General features: G+C 40.3%; 1 protein-coding gene across 1 annotated transcript in view; it reads left to right on the top strand.

Annotated features, from left to right (window-relative positions):
- PPP2R2B (protein phosphatase 2 regulatory subunit Bbeta) overlaps positions 1 to 20,482 on the top strand; it is a 481,896-nt gene that overhangs the window by 455,855 nt on the left and 5,559 nt on the right. The window contains exon 8 of the mRNA XM_052643667.1: positions 6,732 to 6,901. Within this exon, the coding sequence (XP_052499627.1) occupies positions 6,732 to 6,901 (170 nt within the window). The remainder of the gene's footprint in view (positions 1 to 6,731; positions 6,902 to 20,482) is intronic.

Below are 20,482 nucleotides of genomic sequence, written 5' to 3'. Positions count from 1 at the left end.
ATTCTCCAGGCAAGAATACTGAAATAGGTAACCATTCCCTCTTCCAGGGGATCTTCCTGACCCAGGGACTGAACCCAGGTCTCCTGCATTGCAGGCAGATTCTATTCTGCCTGAACCTCCAGGGAAGCCCCCCAAGAGGCTTAGTAAGTGAAATATGATTGGCTAATACAGAATCAGTGCATACTTTTCATGATAAAAATATCAGCAGCTGATATTTACTGAGGACCTGCTATGTGCCAAGCAGCATGCCTATTCTGCAGCTGGGAAAATGGAATCTCAGAGTAGAAAAGAAAATGTGAGCAGCTGATAAGTGACAGAGGCAGGAATTGACTGCCATCAGTGTGCAGTTTTGCAAAGTCCTTCCCGTTTACTGACTCAAGCTCTCCAGATGCACTGGGTAGGGGGCGACCAAACTTCAGGGCCATCGTTCCTCTCCCTATGGACCATGCCTGGAGTTTCTAAGTCCCTGGTCCTAATGAGATTACCTTGCAGAGAAACTAAGGTAGAAATCTGGTATCCAACTATGAGGACACCAGCCAGAGTCCAGGGGCCTTGTTAGTGCTTACCAAGAGGTAAGGGCACAGACTGAGACACTGGGTCAGAGATGGTATCCAGTTCATGTTCTTCTGTTTCAGTGAGTTTTTTAACTCTCAAGTTCAATTCTGATTGATCAGGGTTTTTTTGTTGTTGCTGTGAAAATTAGTATTTTGGTTTGGCTCATGGTATAATTCAGCAAGGTTTGGAAGACAACTCATTTGATTGTACTAGATTTTCTACAAAGAATTTGGGTTAATTTTTAATTTTATATTGGGGGTATAGCTGATGAACAAAGTTGTGTTAGTTTCAGGTGTACAACAAAGTGATTCAGTTATACACATATGTATATCTTTCTTTTCACATTTAGATTACAGATATTGAGCAGAGTGTCCTGTGTCATTCACTAGGTCTTTGTTGATCATCTCTTTTAAATATAGTAGTCTGTATACATCATCCCAAACTCTCAATTTATTCGTCCCTCCCTGCCCCTTTGGTAACCCATAAGTTTTTTTCAAAGTCTGTGAGTCTGTTCCGGTTTTGTAAACAAATGCACTTGTGTCATATTGTTTCAGATTCTGAATATAAATGACATCACATGATATTTGTCTTTCTCTGACTTACTTCACTTAGTATGATAATCTTCAGGCCCATCTATGTTGCTGCAAATGGCATTTCATTCTTTTTAATGGCTGAGTAATATGCCATCATGTATATGTACCATCATTATCCATTCATCTGTTGGTGGACATTTAGGTTACTTCTGTGTCTTGGCTCTTGTAAACAGTGCCTTTTTGTGGTATCTTTGCTTTTGGTATCAGGGTGATGGTGGCCTCATAGAACGAGCTTGGGAGTGTTCCTCCCTATACAGTTTTTGGGAAGAATTTCAGAAGGATATGGTGTTAGCTCTTCTCTAAATGTTTGATGACATTCACCTGTGAAGCCATCTGATCCTAGACTTTTATTGGGAATTTTTAAATCACAAGTTCAATTACATACTTGTGATGGGTCTGTCCATATTTTCTATTTCTTCCTGGTTCAGTCTTGAGAGATTGGACCTTTCTAAGAATTTGTCCATTTTATTGGATTTGGTTGCTTGTAGTAGTTTCTTATGATCCTTTGTATTTCTGGAGAACGCAATGGCAACCCACTCCAGTGTTCTTGCCTGGAGATTCCCAGGGACGGGGAGCCTGGTGGGCTGCCATCTATGGGGTCGCACAGAGTTGGACACGACTAAAGCGACTTAGCAGCAGCAGCAGTGTCCATTGTAACTTTTCTAAGGAAAATTGCTTTACAATATTGTGTTGGTTTCTGCCATATATCAACATGAATCACCCTCAGGTATACCTATGTCCCCTCCCCTTTGAACCTCCCTCCCATCCCATCTCACCCCATTGTAACTTTTTATTTCTAATTTTACTGATTTGAGCCCTGTTTTTCTTAATGAGTCTGGCTAAAGGTTTATCAAGTTTATTTATCTTTTCAAAGTATGAGCTTTTAGTTACATTGATCTTTTCTATTTTTTTCATCTATTTCATTTATTTCTGCTCTAATCTTTATGGTTTCTTTCCTTCTACTAACTGGGTTTTGTTCCTCTTTCTCTAGTTGCCTTAGGTGTAAGGTTATGTTGTTTGAGGCTTTTTTTTTGTTTCCTGAAGTAAGACAATATTGCTATAAACTTCTCTCTTAAACATTTTTTATTTTTTATTGGAGTATAGCCAATTAACAAACAATGTTGTGGTGGTTTCAGATGAACAATGAAGAACACTTAGCCATACATATCCATGTATCCATTCTCTCCCAGACCTCCTCCCATCCAGGTTGCACATAACATTGAGCAGAGTTCCCTGTGCTATACAGCAGGTCCTTGTTGGTTATCCATTTTAAATATAGCAGAATGTACATGTCCATCCCAAATTCCCTAACTTTCCTTTCCCTCCACCCTTAACGTGACCCCTGCCCCAGCAGCCCCAAGTTCGCCTGTTAGAACAGCTGCCATGTTTCGGATCCTTGTGCTTTCATTTTCATCCATCTCTAGGTATGTATTTCTTCTTTGACTTCTTCAGTGACCCACTGGTTGTTTGGTAGCTTATTGCTTAGCCTCCATGTGTTTGTGGTGGTTTTACTGCAATTTTTTTTTCTGATAGTTGATTTCTAGGCATATAGCATTGTGGTTGATGCTTGATATGCTTGATATGATCTCAATTTTCTTAAATTTACCAAGGCTCCCCCTCTGGTTGCCAGACCCCAAGGCTGGGGAGCCTGACATGGGGCTCAGAGCTTTCACTCTTGTGGCAGAACTTCTGTAGCATAATGATTCTCCAGTGTGTGGGTTGCCCACCCCGCGGGCATGGGGTTTGATTTTATCGTGATTTCATTCCTCCTACCATCCCATAATGGCTGCTGCTTTGGATGTATAATATCTTTTTGGTAGGTTCCAGCATTTTTTTTGTTGATGGTTGTGATTTTGGTGTTTTCATAAGAAGAGGTGAGATCACGTCCCTCTACTCCACCATCCTGTCTCCACCTCTAGATTTTCTACATAGCATTTCATAGCAACTCTGTGAGTGCATTGAACAGGCAGGAAGAGAAACTCTTGGGGGAAGAGTTACTCAGTAACCTGCAGGCTGATGTTTTGTTTGGCCTAAAACTGTAATAGAAGCACTTACCAAGCAGAACCATACTCAACTACCATTATGGTAGGTCAAAAATAATTAAATGTAGGCAAATATGTATAGCTCAATGTCATACAAGCTAACCACTTATAAGGCCAAGATTTTGTTAAATTATCTGGCTTTGGTTCCAAACAAGTAACAAATATCTTTTAATTTATTATTTATTGAAAGATAATTGCTTCACAGAATTTTGCTGTTTTCTGTCAAAACTCAACATGAATCAGCCATAGGTATACATATATCCCCTCCCTTCTGAACCTCCCTCCCATCTCCCTCCCCATCCCACCCCTCCTGGTTGATACAGAGCCCCTGTATGAGTTTCCTGAGCGATACAGCAAATTCCCATTGGCTATCTATTTTACATATGGTAATATAAGTTTCCATGTTTCTCTTTCCATAGATCTCACCCTCTCCCCATGTCCATAGGTCTATTCTCCACTGCTGCCCTGCAAATGTTCTTCAGGACCATTTTTCTTAATTCTATATATATGCATTAGAATATGAGATTTATCTTTCTCTTTCTGACTCACTTCACTCTGCATAATAGGTTCTAGGTTCATCCACCTCATTAGAACTGACTCAGATACATTCCTTTTTATGGCTGAGTAATATTCCATTGTGTGTGTGTGTGTATATATGTATATACCACAACTTCTTTATCCATTCATCTGTCAATGGACATCTAGGTTGCTTCCATGTCTAGCTATTGTAAATAGTGCTGCAATGAACAATGGGATACATGTGTCTTTTTCAATTTTGGTTTCCTCAGGGTATATGCCTAAGAGTGGGATTGCTGGGTCATATGGTGGTTTTATTCCTAGTTTCTTAAGGAATCTCCATACCATCTTCCATAGTGGCTGTATCAATTTACATTCCCACCAACAGTGCAAGAGGGTTCCCTTTTCTCCACACCCTGTCCAGCATTTATTGTTTGTAGATTTTTTTATGACGACCATTCTGACCCGTGTAAGGTGATATCTCACTGTAGTTTTGATTTGCATTTCTCTTAATAATGAGTGAATTAAGCATCTTTTCATGTGTTTGTTAGCCATCTGTATGTCTTCTTTGGAGAAATGTCTGTTTAGGTCTTTTCGCCTACTTTTTGATTGGGTTGTTTGTTTTTTTGGTATTGACTTGGTTGAGCTGCTTGTATATTTTGGAAATTAATCCTTTGTCAGTTGTTTCATTTGCTATTGTTTTCTCCCATTCTGAAGGTTGTCTTTCTTACCTTGCTTATGCAAAAGCTCTGCAAAAGCTTTTATGTTTAATCAGGTCCCACTTGTTTACTTTTGTTTTTATTTCCATTACTCTAGGAGGTGGGTCATAGAGGATCTTGCTTTGATTTATATCATCAAGTGTTCTGCCTATGTTTTCCTCTAAGAGTTTATAGTTTCTGGTGTTACATTTAGGTCTTTAATCCATTTTATCTTTGTGTATGGTGTTAGGAAGTGTTATAAATTCAGTCTTTACATGTAGCTCTCCAGTTTTCCTAGAACCATTTATTGAAGAAGCTGTCTTTGCCCCATTGTATATTCTTGCCCCCTTTGTCAAAAACAAGGTAGCCATGTGGTGCATGGGTTTATTTCTGGGCTTTCTATCTTGTTCCATTGGTCTATATTTCTGTTTTTGTGCCAGTACCATACTGTCTTGATGACTGTAGCTTTGTAGTATAACCTGAATTCAGGAAGGTTGATTCCTCCAGCTCCATTCTTCTTTCTCAAGACTGCTTTGCTATTCAGGGTCTTTTGCGTTTCATATGAATTGTGAAATTTTTTGTTCTAGTTCTGTGAAAAATGCCATTGGTAATTTGATAGGGATCACACTGAATCTTTAGATTGCATTTGGTAGTATAGTCATTTTCACAATATTGATTCTTGCTACCCAGGAACATGGAATCTCTCTCCAACTGTTTATGTCATCTTTGATTTCTTTCATTAGTGTCTCATAATTTTCTATGTACAGTTCTTTTGTCTCCTTAGGAAAGTTTATTCCTAGATATTTAATACTTTTTGTTGCAGTGGTGAATGGGATTGATTCCTTAATTTCTCGTTCTGATTTTTCATTGTTAGTATATAGAAATGCAAGTGATTTCTGTGTATTGATTTTGTATCCTGCAACTTAAGCAACAAATGTTTATTGAACATTTATGTGCAAAACCCTCAGTACAAAGATAAGAAAAAAAAAATTCTGCCTTCAAGAAGCTCACATCCTAGGTGAGATAAGCTGTGGATTGTTAAATACTAATGTGAAAAATGATGCTTTCTTTGGGACAGAACCCAAGCAAATGGTAAGTGAACAGGCCAGACCAAGTGTGACAGGACTTCAAAGATCATTTGGTCTAAAATAAACAATATGTAAGTAAAAGATGAGGCATATGAATCAAGCAAAATATGACACAATTGAAGGAGGAACCATCAGGACATAAAAATGGGAAATATCCAGAGGTATGGTATACATCCAGTTTGAACTAGAGAAGTTCAAAAAAAAGTTAGAAAGATGAATTAAGGCACCTTACAATAAGCTTCAGTGTCTTTTATTCCTGTAAGTGCTTTTTTTATTCCTGTAAGTGAAAGTCAGCTGACTCTATGGGAAAAGAAAAGCAGCAACTGGATACCAGAGCAAATAGAAAACACAGACAAAGGCATTGTAGCCAGAGTTTACCTATGAGACTGAGGCTCAGGAAAGTTAAATAACTTGCCCAGGGTCACACAGCTAGACAACGGTAGTCTGACCTTAAGCCTAAGGCAGTTTGGCAGCAAAGTCCCACTATTAAACATCATGATCCAAAAGAGGTGAATACATATGTTCACACGAAAACTTGTACATGAATATTCATAGCAGCATTATATGGTATATAATATATAGTATAAAATATATGTATAGTAGGATTCCATTCATGTAAAATTTTTAGAATAGGCAATTTCAAAAAACAAGAAAATAGATTAGTGTTTGCCTAGGGCTGCAGAAATTAGGGAACAGGAGTAAGTGCTAATAGGCATGAGGTAGTTCAGGTTTTTTTTGTGGGGGGAGGCGATAATGCAAATGTCCCAAATTTAGGCTTTGTTGATGATTGCATGGTTGGTGGTATTATCTTTAATATAATCACATAAAGTGTAAAATTTAGATGAGTAAATTCTATGGTATATGAATTACATCTCAAAAAAGTAGAAAAAAAAATCAGCATCTAAGAAGACTACATTTTGGTATGTAGCAATGTATACCATTGCTGGTATCACAATGACACCTAGCAACCATGGGGAAATGTGAAACAGAGCCTGTGCAAGTGGTCAGCTCTGTGAATGGGACAAGCCCCGTGAGAGTCCTTCCATGAGAAACATGATATAGAAACCAGTGGCAGCTTGTTCTACTGCCAGGGAGCTGACAGGTCTGCGAGCAACTTACATTCTGCCGATTCCAACCCTATGCCAAGTTAGACGGTTGGCTTTCTAGCTGGCCCGAACACGTTCACATCAGTTAATAAGGAGGTACTAAATTTGTTGTGTTTTGCTTTTTGTTCTGCAGTTTTTGAAGAGCCAGAAGATCCAAGCAACAGGTCATTTTTCTCTGAAATTATCTCTTCAATTTCGGATGTGAAGTTCAGCCACAGTGGGAGGTGTATCATGACCAGAGACTATCTGACCGTCAAAGTCTGGGATCTCAACATGGAAAACCGCCCTGTCGAGACTTACCAGGTACAGACCCCCGCCCACGCATATGCACACCGGGCCCTAGAGGGCTCCGAGTCAGCCTCGGCCTGCAGGGGCTTACAGTGTAGAGTAAAAGACACGGTGAGCCACTTCGATATCCAGAAACACCTGGTAGGCAGGTCAGTGTACTAACCTGGAGGCCCTAGGGATTACAGGCTAGGAAGTGGGAATGGATTTGCAAGAGAAGTTGGAGAAAAGTGCTGGTGAAATGGGTAAGAAGCTGAGAGGTGCCTGGAAGCCAACTGGAGAAACCATCTCGAGGAGGAAGTCACCAACTGCTGAATCAAGAGTTGTTGTTGAATCAAGAGAGGACTGAGAAAGGGCCACTGGATTTAGTGACATGGAAATTATCAGGTGACAGAGGTGAAGTGGCAGGGATAAATGTCTGATTGGAGTGGGTTCAAGAGAGATCATAAATGGAGGATGTGAACGTAGTGAAATTTGGAAAGAGTTTGTTTTGAAGAGGAACAGAGAAATCGGGTAGTAGCTGGAAGAGGATGCAGGATTGAGGAAGGCATCATAGCTTGTTTTAGGGTGACAGAAGCCAGTAAAGAGTGGGCTAACTGAAGCAGTCAGCTTCTCAAGGGAACATACTCCGCTGCAGAATTAGATATAGATGAGTTGGACCATTCATCCATCAAAGGAAAGCGAGAAGAGTAAAAACAGCTACAGATGCAGATTTGTGATGGGAACATACAGATGGTTTCTGCTTCTATGTTCCAGTCAAATAAGAAGCAAGATCATTAGCTGAATGAGAAGGGAAAGTGTAAAATATTCCTCTAAAAGAGCAAATTGACTAGGGCACTATGGTAGGGTTGCAGTGGGATCCACTTCTTTATATATTTTAAGTAAGACAAATCTGTGTGATTGTATGTTTCTTCCCAGCCACGTGAGCCTGCCTGGTTCAGGTAAGGAAGGGCAGAAAGTTAGATTTAACCAGTGGTGGGCTTTTACCAACTGACTACAAGGGAAGTAGGGAAAAAGGCAAGTTTTTTGAAGGTATTGATTAAAGGAGTGATTGGAATGAGGGCCACTAAATCTAAGGTAGGTAAGGAGGGAAATGAAGAACTGATAGAATCAAAACGCTAAAGGGCTTGAACTAAAATGATAGGAGGCAGCAATAGGGTGATATTTACTAGACAAACACAGTTACAGTGATGACAAGGCTCATCATATGACCATGAAAGCAAAGGACCTCATTGAAAAGAATGAGGCTAAGTAAGAGTCCAGAGTGTTTGAATTCCTAAGAATGATGGCAGGAATGGTGATGGAAGAGAGATGGAGGCACTAGAGAGGCTTCCAAGCCTGAGGCAGAGGGACTATTGATGACTGTAAGAAGGATGGGGAGCAGGAAGTAGTGTTTGATGGCATGACTTTGAAGGAGCTGAGGCACGAATGATGGTCCAGAGGACCGCAGAGCCCGCTCACCTTGGCACACGAAAGCAGAAGTCCAGCGGCCACACGAGAGGCCTCGGGAGAAGCAGGAAATGTTCAGAGAGGAGGCTGAGGACACTGAGCACTTTGATGGCTGACTGTGATGCTGTAAAAGGTTTGGGGGCCAGAACTGCAGATAAGGTGGAGGTAGTCTGGTTAAGCCCTGTGGTTCACCTTGTGGTTCAAACAGCATCCCCTGTGTGCTTGCAGTCATACTCTCCCCTAACCCTTGCCCTCAGGCTCCTGCTAACAGCCCAACCATTTGGTGTTAGGTGTGAGAACTAGAAGCTAGGAGAGTGTTGTTGACAGAGGTGTGGCCTGCTGGAGAGCCCCAGCTAAAGAGTGGACTAGGCTACACCGTGGGGGAGCAATTGGTACTTTAATTTTTTATTATACCATATTCATTACCAGGATCATAGTAAGTAAAGAAAAGAATACTTGTATAGAGATAGGTTTTAAGCGTAACTAGTAGAGTAAGAATTAAAAACTGAACCGTTAAAACTATGTTTTAATTATTCCTAAGTAAGCATTGGGGCTTCCCTATTAGCTCAGTTGGTAGAGAATCTGCCTGCAATGCAGGAGACCCTGGTTCGATTCCTGGGTTGGGAAGATTTGCTGGAGAGGGGAAAGGCTACCCACTCCACTATTCTGGCCTGGAGAATTCCACGGACTATACAGTCCATGGAGTCGCAAAGAGTCCAACACGACTGAGCGACTTTCACTTCCAAGTAAGCATTACCCTGGAGAGGAGCTTGCCTTTCTCAATGGGTCTGAAACTGATTTTTCTTCCAAAATGAAAGCTTAATTTTTGTGGCTGCATTTTCAACAGCAGATTTCTCAGCTAATCTATGGTACTTTTATTTTAGACAAAGACTTAACAACAAAGCTAGCTAGCTGTGCCATAAAGTAATTAGCATTTTAAACTCATGGTTCTCAAACTACATTTAGGAAGTGGTAAGTTTAGAAATCTTTGTAGAATACTAAGAAATAGAACCCATGTATGGAAATTAAACAATGCAAAAATTTATTTTAGATGGTGTATTTGAAAGCAATCTAGTTAAGTTTATATACCATACCAAAGGTGGTAATACACTATATCAGAAATGGTAAACAGACTCATTGAGTGAGTGTCTGGAACACGGTTAAAAGAGATTATAAGGTCAGCAGGCTCCACAAGTACATGAGGTGAGAATCTCTGTGTTGGGAGACTCGGCCTAGTGTCAAGAAGGCCATACCCAAGCTCACTGGAACAGAGCAAAGAAACAGTATTTGGAACATGGAGAGAGAAGCATCAGATAGGATGAGCCTTAAGGTAAGGCATCCATGTGAGTGTACTGAGAGGGAGAAACAGTTGGATAAGCAGGTTTCTATGGTACAGGCTTCTCAGAGATGTCTTACCTTTTTCTCTCCTCTGATGGTGAACAGTCGATGTTCTCTGCCTAACGTTTCTTTTTTATAACAGTATATATATGGAGTATACCTTCATAGTCCATAATCTTCTCCTGTAGATGTCCTCACCTGGAGGTAGTCAGGAGCTCCCAGAGAGTAGAGGCTGGAAGGAGAAAATAAGGGTTCAGACTAGGTTTTCCCTTTGAATCTTTCCTGACTTTTAAGGTCTGGAGAACCTCTGTGCTGGGAGACTCTATTTGTGCATTCTTCTATTTCAGGGATTGACAAACTGTTCCTATAAAAGGTTGTCTTTTAAGTCATAGAGTTCTTGGTGAGGTGATTCCTGCAATAAGGGGCCCACAATTTCAAAGTGCACATGCTTTGTTTGATACTTCTCACTCACCTGGAGGGTTTCTGTAAAACAATGCCAAAGGGGAATGGTCAGGGGACAGGCTAAGCAGGACCTTAAATGGCACTGCCCAATTTATAACCCTTAATGCTCTGCCCCCCTTTAATCCTAATTATTCAAGGCGCTATTTGGTACTTCCCCTACCAAAAACAAATTTGGGGTGCTGACGATAAAATAAAATAGTATTGTAGTCCCCTCTTATAATTTTATAATTCCTTGATCATTGCAGAACTCTGAGAAGCCTGCATTATAAAAACCTGCTTAACCAAGTGTTTCTCCCTGCTCAGAACACTCATGGGTATGCCTTACCTTAAAAGTGCTCTGTACAGCTGGTAGGAATGTAAACCATTACAGACACTGTAGGGAACAGTATGGAGGTTCATTGCAGAACTAAAAGGCGAGTTAACATACGACTGAACAATCCCACTCCTGGGCATACAGCTAGAGAAAATCATAACTTGATACATGCACCCGCCCATAGAACTATTTACAATAGCTAAGACATAGAGGCAGCCTAACTATCCATCACCTGTTGCTGATGAATGGATAAGGAAGATGTGGGGTGTGTGTATATATACACACACGCATACCTTACATATATACGTACAGGGATATATTATTCAGCCATTTGCAGCAACACGGATGTTCCTAATATTATCATACTAAGTAAAGCAAGCCAGAGAAAGACAAATATCGTATGTTATCATTTATATGGGGATTTTTTTTTAAATGATAGAAATAATTTATACTCAAAACAGAAATAGTCCCACAGAAGTAGAAAACAAATTTATGGTTACCAAATGGGGAAAGGGGAGATAAATTTGGAGTCTGGGATTAACATAAACACACTACTGTATATATAAAATAGAGAATCAAGAAGGTCCTACTGAATAGCACAGGAAACTATATTCAATATTATATAATAACCTGTATAGGAAAAGAATCTAAAAAACAATGCATAATGTATAACTGAATCACTGTGCTGTACACCTGAAACCAACACATTATAAATCAACTATAATATAAAATCAAAATTATATTTTTTAAAAAGTATAAGGACTGGTCTGGTGGGAAGGAACTCTGTCATCAATTACTGGCACCTCGCCTGAGCAGGGAGATACACAGGTGATAGTTCTAGGTGTCTTCATACATCTATCAGTTGATCTCAAGCATGTTTCCAGGAATAAGAAGCTTAGCCTTAAGTATTAATATAATGAACTATTTTCACATTTTCCTATAGAATAGGGGTTGACAAACTGACCTGTGGGCCAAATCCAGCCCCACATCTGTTTTTTGAAAAGGAGTTTTATTGAACCAGCACACTGGGTCATTTACCGATTGTCTAGTTGCCTACAAGGGCAGAGTCAGGTCATTGTGACAGAGACCATATGGCTCACAAAGCCTAAAATATTTATTGTCTGACCCTTTACAGTAAAAGTTTGCCAACCCCTGAAATAGAAGAACAAACCAATAGAGTCTAACCTTGCCAGGCTAGAGTGGTCTATCCGCTATACACAGCAGGCTCCACAAGTATGTCAAGTGAGAACCTCTGTGTTGGGAGACAGCGTAGTGTTAAGAGGGCCATACCCAAGCTCATAGGAGCAGAGCAATGCAATATTTGGAACATGGAGAGAAGCATCTAATACGACAGGCTTTAAGCTCCCTCTTACTCTGCTCTCTACGTGCTTCTTGTGTCTGAGTCTTACCTTTTTCTCTCCTCTGATGGTGAATGATGGTGAATAATCAGTGTTCTTTGCCGAAGATTTCTTTTTATGAGAGAATATATATATGCAGCATACCTTCATACTTAATGATCTTCTCCTATAGATGTCCTCACTTGGAATTAGTCAGGAGCTCCCAGAATGTAGATGCTTGAAGGAGAAAACAAAGGCTCAGACTGTGCTGTTCCTTCCCATCTTTTGTCTTTTAACACATAGTCATAGAGTTCTTGGTGATGTGGTTCCTGCAATAACAGGTCCACACTTCCACTCACCTGTAGTGTTTCTGTTAAAAAAAAAAAAGCCAAAGGGGAATGGTTAGGGGTCAAGAATGGTTCACAAAGAAGGGCACAGACTAAGCCAGATCTTAAAAGGCACACAACTGCCCAATTTATAACGTTACTGCCCTGCCTCCTTCAATCCTAATTATCTTTGGGGCAGTATTTGGTTCTCCCTCTACCAAAAACAGATATTTGGGGTGCTTATATTAAAATAAAATAATATTCTATTCCCCTCTTATAATTTTATAATTCCTTCATCATTGCAGAACTCTTGAGAAGCCTGCTTAACCAAGCATTTCTCCCTGCTCAGAACACTAGTTATGTATGCCTTTGCTATAGAAGTGCTCTGAACAGCTGGTGGGAATCCAAACGAGTACAGCCACTGTGGCGAGCAGTATGGAAGTTCCTTAAAAATATGAAAAGATAGTTACCATATAACCCTGCAGTCCCACTCCTGGGCATACATCTGGAGAAAATCATGATTTGAAAAAACACATGCACCCCACGGTTCCTAGCACTGTTTACAATAGACAAGACATGAAAGCAAACTAAATGTCCATCATCAGTCACTGATGAAGGAAGAAGAGCATGTGGTGTAGGTATGTGTGTGTGTATATATATGTGTGTGTATATACACACACAATGGAATATTACTCCAGCCACTTGCAGTATGTTTAGACATAGAGAAAAGAAATAAGCCAGAGAAAGGCTAATATGATGACACTTTAACAAGGATTCAAAAAAATGATATAAATGAACTTATATATAAAAGAGAAATAGACCCACAGACATAGAAAACAAATTTATGGTTACCAAATGAAAAAGGGAGGGGATAAATTTGGAGTTTGCATTTAACATATACACACTGCCGTATATATATATAAAATAACCAAGAAGTTCCTACTGAATAGCACAGGGGACTATATACAATATTATAGCCTATATGGGAAAAGAATCTGAAAAAGATAGATATATGTATGTAACTGAATCACTCTGCTGTACACCTGAAACACACAACATTGCAAATCAACTATAAAATAAACATTTTACAAATTTTACGCTCCAAAATAAAATTAAAATTAAAAAGATTATAAGGACTGCTCCAGCGTGTAGGCATTCTGTCATTAACTACTAGCACCTTCCCTGAGCAGGGAGACATACAGGTGATACTCCTAGGTCTCTTCATACATCCCCATCAACTGATCTCAAGCATGTTTCCAGGAATACGAAGCTGTAGCCTTAAGCATGATGACCTAGTTTCACCTTTTTCTATGAACAGGGGTTGACAAACTGTGACCTGTGGGCCAAATCCAGCCCCCTATATTTTATAAAAGCAGTTTCATTGACTTAGCCACACCTGATCGTATAACTATTGTCTGTAGCTGCCTTCATCCTGTAATGATGGAGTTGGGTCACTGACATTGTGGCTCACAGATCCTAACACATTTATTGTCTGACCTTTCACAGGAAAAGTTTGTCAACCCCTGAAGTAGAACAAACCGAGAGAGTCTAATCTTGCCAGGCCTACAGTGGTCGATCAGTCATACGACAGCAGGCTCCACAAGTCCATGATGTGAGCACGTCTGAGTTGTGAGGCTCAGCCTAGTGTCAAGGGGGCCACACCCAAGCTCATAGGAACAGAGCACAGAGCGATATTTGAAACATGAAGAGAGAAGCAGCTAATAGGATGAGTCTTAAGTTCTTTCTTGCCCTGCTCTCTAGATCTTTCTTGAGTCTGTGTCTTACCTTTTTCTTTCCTCTGATGGCAAAAACCCGATCTTCTTTACTTAAGCTTTTTCCTACAATAGAATATATATATGCAGCATACCTTCATAGTCGATGACCTTTTCCTATAGATGTCCTCACCTGAAGGCAGTCAGGAGCTTCAGAATGTAGGTGCTGGGAGGAGAAAATAAGGGCTCAGACTAGGTTTTCCCTTGGAGTCCTTCCTGACTGTTGTCTTTTAAGACTTAGTTACAGAGCTCCTGGTAATGTGGTTCCTGCAATAAGGGGCCCACATTTTCAAAGTGCACATGCTTTGTCTGATACTTACCACTCCCCTGTGATGTTCCTGTAAGACAAATTTCATAGGGGAATGGTCAGTAATGGTTCCTAAAGAAGGGGACAGGCTGAGCCAGACCTTAAATGGCACACCACTGCCCCATTCTTAACCCTTAATGCTCTTCCCCTTCAATTCTAATTATCTTCAAGGCACTATTTGGTACTCCCCCTACTGAAAACAGAAATTTGGGGTGACTATACTAAAATGAAATAACATTCTATTCCCCTCTTATAATTTTATAATTCCTTGATCATTGCAGAACTCTGAGAAGCCTACCTCATAGAAGCCTGCTTAACCAGGTGTTTCCAAAACCTGTTCTCTCCCTGCTCAGAATACTCACAAGTATGCCTTCCCTTAAAAGTGCTCCCTTCAGTCGGTGAGAATGTAAATTGGTACAGCCACTATGAAGAACAGTATGGAGTTTCCTTAAAAAACTAAAAAGAGTGCAGAAATAATATTTGGAACATGAAGAGAGAAGCATCAAATAGGACAAGTCTTAAGTTCTTTCTTACTCTGCTCTCTAGATGCTTCTTCTTATGTCTGTGTCTTACCTTTTTCTCCCCTCTGATGGTGAACAGTTGATCTTCTTTGCCTAAGTTTTTTTCTACAACAGAATATATATGCAGCATACCTTCATAGCCAATGATCTTGTCCTGTAGCTCTCCTCACTTGAAGGCAGTCAGGAGCTCCCAGAATGTAAGTGCTGGGAGGAGAAAATAAGGGCTCAGACCAGGGTCTTCCTTTGAGGCCTTCCTGACTTTTGTCTTTTGAGACTTAGTTACAGTTTTCGGTAATGTGGTCCCTGCAATAAGGGGCCCACATTTTCAAACCACACATGGTTTGATATTTACCACTCACCTGTGGTGTTTCTGTTAAGACAAATGCCAAAGGGGAATGGTCAGCAACGGATCATAAAGAAGGGGACAGGCTGAGCTAGATCTTAAAAGAAACACCACTGCCCAAATGATAACCCTCATTGCTCTGCCCTCTTCAATCCTACTTATCTTCATTGCACTATTTGGTACACCCACTACCAAAAATATAAATTTGGAGTGAATATACTGAATTAATATTCTATTTCCCTCTTATAATTTTATAATTCATTGATTACTGCAGAACTTTAAGAAGCCTGCATTACAGAAACCTGCTTAGCCAAGTGTTTCTCCCTGCTCAGCACACTCATATGTATGCCTTCCCTTAAAAGTGCTCCTTTCCGTTGGTAGGAATGTAAACTGGTACAGCCACTGTGGAAGTTCCTTAAAAAACTAAAAAGACTGTTACCACGTGATCCAGCTATCCCATTCCCATGCATATATCCAGAGAAAACCATAATCTGAAAAGAAATATGCACTGCAGTATTCATAGCAGCACTATTTACAGCAGCCAAAACATGGTAGCAACCTATATGTCCATCATCTGTCTCTGATAAATCGATAGGGAAGATATCGTGTATATGTGTGCGTGTGTGTACATACACACACAATGGAATTAATACTCAGCTGTAAAAACAGAATGAAATATTGCCATTTGCAGCAACATGGATGCATGCAGAGATTATCATACTAAATAAGCCACAGTTAGACAAATATGATATTTATACGGAGGTTCTAAAAGAAAATTATACAAATGAAATTTCATATACAAAACAAATAATCCTACAGACATAGAAAACAATTTTGGTTACGGGAGAAAGGGTGGGAAGGATAAATTAAGAATTTGAGACTGATACATACATACTACTTTATATAAAAGAGACAACCAACATGAATCTACATGAACTATACTCAATATGTAATAATCTCTAAGGAAAAAGAATCTGATAAAAAGTAGATATGTATGTATACAAAATGGGAAAGGGGGGAGTATTAAATATATAAATTGGAGTTTGGGATTAACATATACACACTGCTATATATAAAACAGACAATGAAGAAGGTCCTACTGAATAGCATAGGGGGTTATATTCAGTATTATGTAAAAACCTGTATGGGGAAAGAGTCTGAAAGAGAATAGATATATATGTAACTGAATCACTTTGCTTTATACCTGAAACTAACACAACATTGTTGATAAACTATACTCTAATGTAAATAAAAATAAAATTTAAACAAATTTTAAGGACTGGGCCAGTGTTTAGGAATTCTGTCATCAACTATTTGTGCCTCCCCTGAGCAGGGAGACATACAGGTGATACTCCTAGGTCTCTTAATATATCCATCAGCTGATCTCAAGCATGTTTCCAAGAATAAGAAGCTGCAGACTTAAGTATAATGAGCTGTTTCCACATTCTCCTGTAGAACGGGAGTTGACAAACCTGTGGGCCAAATCTAGCCCCGCATCTGTTTTTGGAAAAACAGTTTCATTGAATCAGTCACACCTGGTCATTTACCTATTGTCTACAGTAGCCTACATGCTCCAAGGGCAGAGCTGGGTCATTGTGACAGAGACCTATGGTTCACAAAGCCTAAAATATTATTGTCTGACCCTTCACAGAAAAAATTTGTCAACCCCTGAAATAGAAGAACAAAGCAACAGAGTTTAATCTTGCCAGGCTAGAATGGTCTATCAGCTATACACAGCAGGCTCCACAAGTACATGATGTAAGAATCTCTGTGTTGGGAGACTCAGCCTAGTGTTAAGAGTGTCATGCCCAAGCTCATAGGAACAGAGCAAAGAAACAATATTTGAAACATGAAGAGAGAAACAGCTAATAGGATGAGTCTTAAGTTCCCTCTTACTTTGCTCTCTAGATGCTTTTTGTGTCTGTGTCTTACTTTTTTCTCTCCTCTGATAGTGAATGGTTGATGTTCTCTGCCTAAGATTTCTCTTTACGACAGAAGATATTTATACACACACATAGAGAGAGCGAGCTTCCCCTGTGGCTCTGTTGGTAGAGAATCCGCCTGCAATGCAGGAGAACTGGGTTCGATCCCTGGGCTGGGAAGATCCCCTGGAGAAGGGAAAGGCTACGCACTCCAATATCCTCTCCTGGAGAATTCCTCGGATTATACAGTCCATGGGGTCGCAAAGAGTTGGACCTGAGTGACTTTCACTTTCATATATACATATGTATGTATGTATGTATGTATGTATTCTATGCAGCATACCTTCATAGTTACTGATCTTCTCCTGTAGATGTCCTCACCTGGAGTTGCCAGAAGTTCCCGGGAACATAGATACTGAGAGGAGAAAATAAGGGCTCAGACTAGGTTCTCTCCTTGAATCCTTCCTGACTTTTAGTTATAGAGTTCTTGGTAATGAGGTTCCTCCACTAAGGGACCCACACTTCCAAAGCACACATGTTTTGATATTTATCACTCACCTGTGGTGTTTCTGTAAGATAAAATTCCAGATGAATGGAATTTTGAAAGACATATTGGTATAAAGAAAAAGATTGGTGTGTATATATACATGTGGTGGTGGTTTAGTCACTTAAGTCATGTCCGACTCTTACAACACCATAGACTGTAGCCCACTAGGCTCCTCTGTCTGTGGGATTTCCCAGGAAAGAATACTAGAGTGAGCTGCCATTTCCTTCTCCAGAGTATCTTCCCTATTTAGGGATCGAACCCACAGACCTGCCTCCCCTGCATTGGCAGGCAGATTCATATACATATTCAGCCAAAAAGAGAATGAAATAATGCCATTTGCAATGACATGAATGGACCTAGAAATTATCATACTAAGCAAAATAAGTCAGAGAAAGATAGATATTGTATGATATCACTTATATGTGGACTCTACAAAAAAATAATACAAATGAACTTACATATGAATCAGAAATAGACACACAGACATAGAAAACAAATTTATAGTTACCAAAGGGGAAAAGGCAGGGGGGATAAATTAGGAGTTTGGGATTGACATATTTACACTAATGGCAGCCCACTCCAGTACTCTTGCCTGGAAAAGCCCATGGATGGAGGAGCCTGGCAGGCTGCAGTCCATGGGGTCTCTAAGAGTCGGACACGACTGAGCGACTTCACTTTCACGTTTCACTTTCATGCACTGGAGAAGGAAATGGCAACCCACTCCAGTGTTCTTGCCTGGAGAATCCCAGGGACAGAGGAGCCTGATGGGCTGCCGTCTATGGGGTCGCACAGAGTCAGACACGACTGAAGCAACTTAGCAGCAGCAGCAGCAGCATATAGAAGATAAAAGATACAACCAACCAAGTCCTACTGTATAGCACAGGGAACTATACTCAATATTTTATGTAATGACCTACAAGGGAAAACAATCTGAATAAAAATATACCTGAAAGTAACACAACACTGTAACTCAACTAAAACTTCAATTAAAAGATGGTCCTCAAAAAAATAAATAAAAGTTTGAGGAAATATTAAAAAAAAAAAGTGCCCCATAACAGATAAAAGGAAAGAGTAGGGAGAGATAAAATTTAAAAGAGGATCTATTTTGCTCATCTTTTTCCTCCAAAAGGTAAGAGATCTCGAGTATGAGGATAACAAACGTGGCTTCCTTTGCCTACCGGATTAATTCCAGCCTGCCACTGTTCCCCTTCAGAAGCCCACTCCTCCTCGTCTCCCTCTGTTACACAGATCTTGGAAGCAAGTCAATGATAAAGTCAAGAAAAGGCAAGAATTAGGCTTGCTTTCTAGAAAATAGATCAATTCTTGAGGCCAATATCTTCCAACCATCAGAAGAAAGTACGACCCCAGTGGATGTCCTTACCTCCCCCATCCCTTTCTTTCAAGGAAACAGTCTGCTAACTGGGGAGAAAGGGAATTAGAGTCAAGACTTATAGTCAAGGGTTAGGCAAACTATGACCCAGAAGTTGCCACCTGTATTTGTAAATAAAGTCTTATTGGAACACAACTCTTAACTCATTCATTTATGTATTATGGCTACTTTTGCATTACAAAGGTACAGTTGGATAGTTGTAACTGAGGCTACATGACCCACAAAGTATAAATATTTACAATTTGGCCCTTTTTAGAAAAAGTTTGTGAAGATCTAGCATCAGCCCTCTCTTTGTCCTGGGACTCTTCTGCTTTACTTAAAGATTCTTCACAATAACTAGAGAACTTCAACAAGCAGAAATGGCCCTACAAACAAAATGGCCTTCCCTATCAGATCTGAGACACTCCTAATAGGCACAAGAGGTGGTAGGAAAGGAAGGGAGGACAGTGAGTTAATTTATGGCAGAATTCCGAAGCTTAGGACACAAGCCTCGCCCTCATTCTCCCCATCTAACAAAGCCATAAGCCCAGCTGCCAATGGATTCACTTGTCACCATAACCCTGAAGCAGATACCCTGGAAAAGGACCAGAGCTATTTGGGAACACAAGTGTAAGGGTGAAGGAAGTTAATTTGCAGAGTTAGAAATCTTTACTCTGTCCAAATAAGAGCTTTTCAAATATCCCAAACATCTAATGGAACATGGAATGAATCTGACCTTATTCCTCTGCCCAGGGCTAAGCACACAGCTGAGCCTCTGAGCTCAGCATCTGACAGAACCCTAGCACAAGGGAGGAGAGGGGCCCAGGCTGCAGAGAGAGAGATCATGAACCATCACTCTTCATCTAAACCAAGTCAAACTGTGCTTTCCATGACATCTTTCTGCCTTCACCCAGTTCTGCCTGCCTCTTGGCCTCACTTCAGTTCATCATCCCAGCTGTCTAGGACTGAGACTACATAAGGCGAGTCCAATGAGGCAGAGCGAGTGGGAGGCAGACTGCTAGAGCTGGCAGGAGCAGGTGCACCAGAACCCAGACCCCTGGTTCACTTCCCATTCTGTTATTTCCTCTGCTGTGTGATCTTGGACACGTGATGTCATACGCTGCCGTGCATGCTCCATTAAAGTGAAGAGAATGATAGTACCCACAACCTAAGATGATATTAGAGATGAGATGAGATCTTATGGATAAAGAGCCCAGCTAATAACAACAAGCTGGCATATTACGTATGCCTAATGTCATTACCACTCCCCACAATGGATCTCAGGAAGAACTGAAAATGGCACCCAGATTACTATGCTCCAAGCCTCAATCATCGGCCTACTTGCCATACTCACCTGAGTTGCTGAACGCAGCTGGAGAGAAACACCCAACCATGCTGACCAGACTTATTTGAAATTCACATCTGGGTGGCTAACAAACACGCGAAAAGATGCTCAACATCACTCATTATCAGAGAAATGCAAATCAAACCCACAATGAGGTACCATCTCACAGTGGTCAGAATGGCTGCTATCAAAACATCTACAAACAATTAATGCTGGAGAGGGTGCAGAGAAAAAGGAACTGTTGGTGG

The sequence above is a fragment of the Budorcas taxicolor genome, chromosome 7, assembly GCF_023091745.1.
Source record: "Budorcas taxicolor isolate Tak-1 chromosome 7, Takin1.1, whole genome shotgun sequence".
NCBI classification, from domain to species: Eukaryota; Metazoa; Chordata; class Mammalia; order Artiodactyla; family Bovidae; genus Budorcas; species Budorcas taxicolor.
This window is presented reverse-complemented; position numbering and strand designations above follow the sequence as displayed.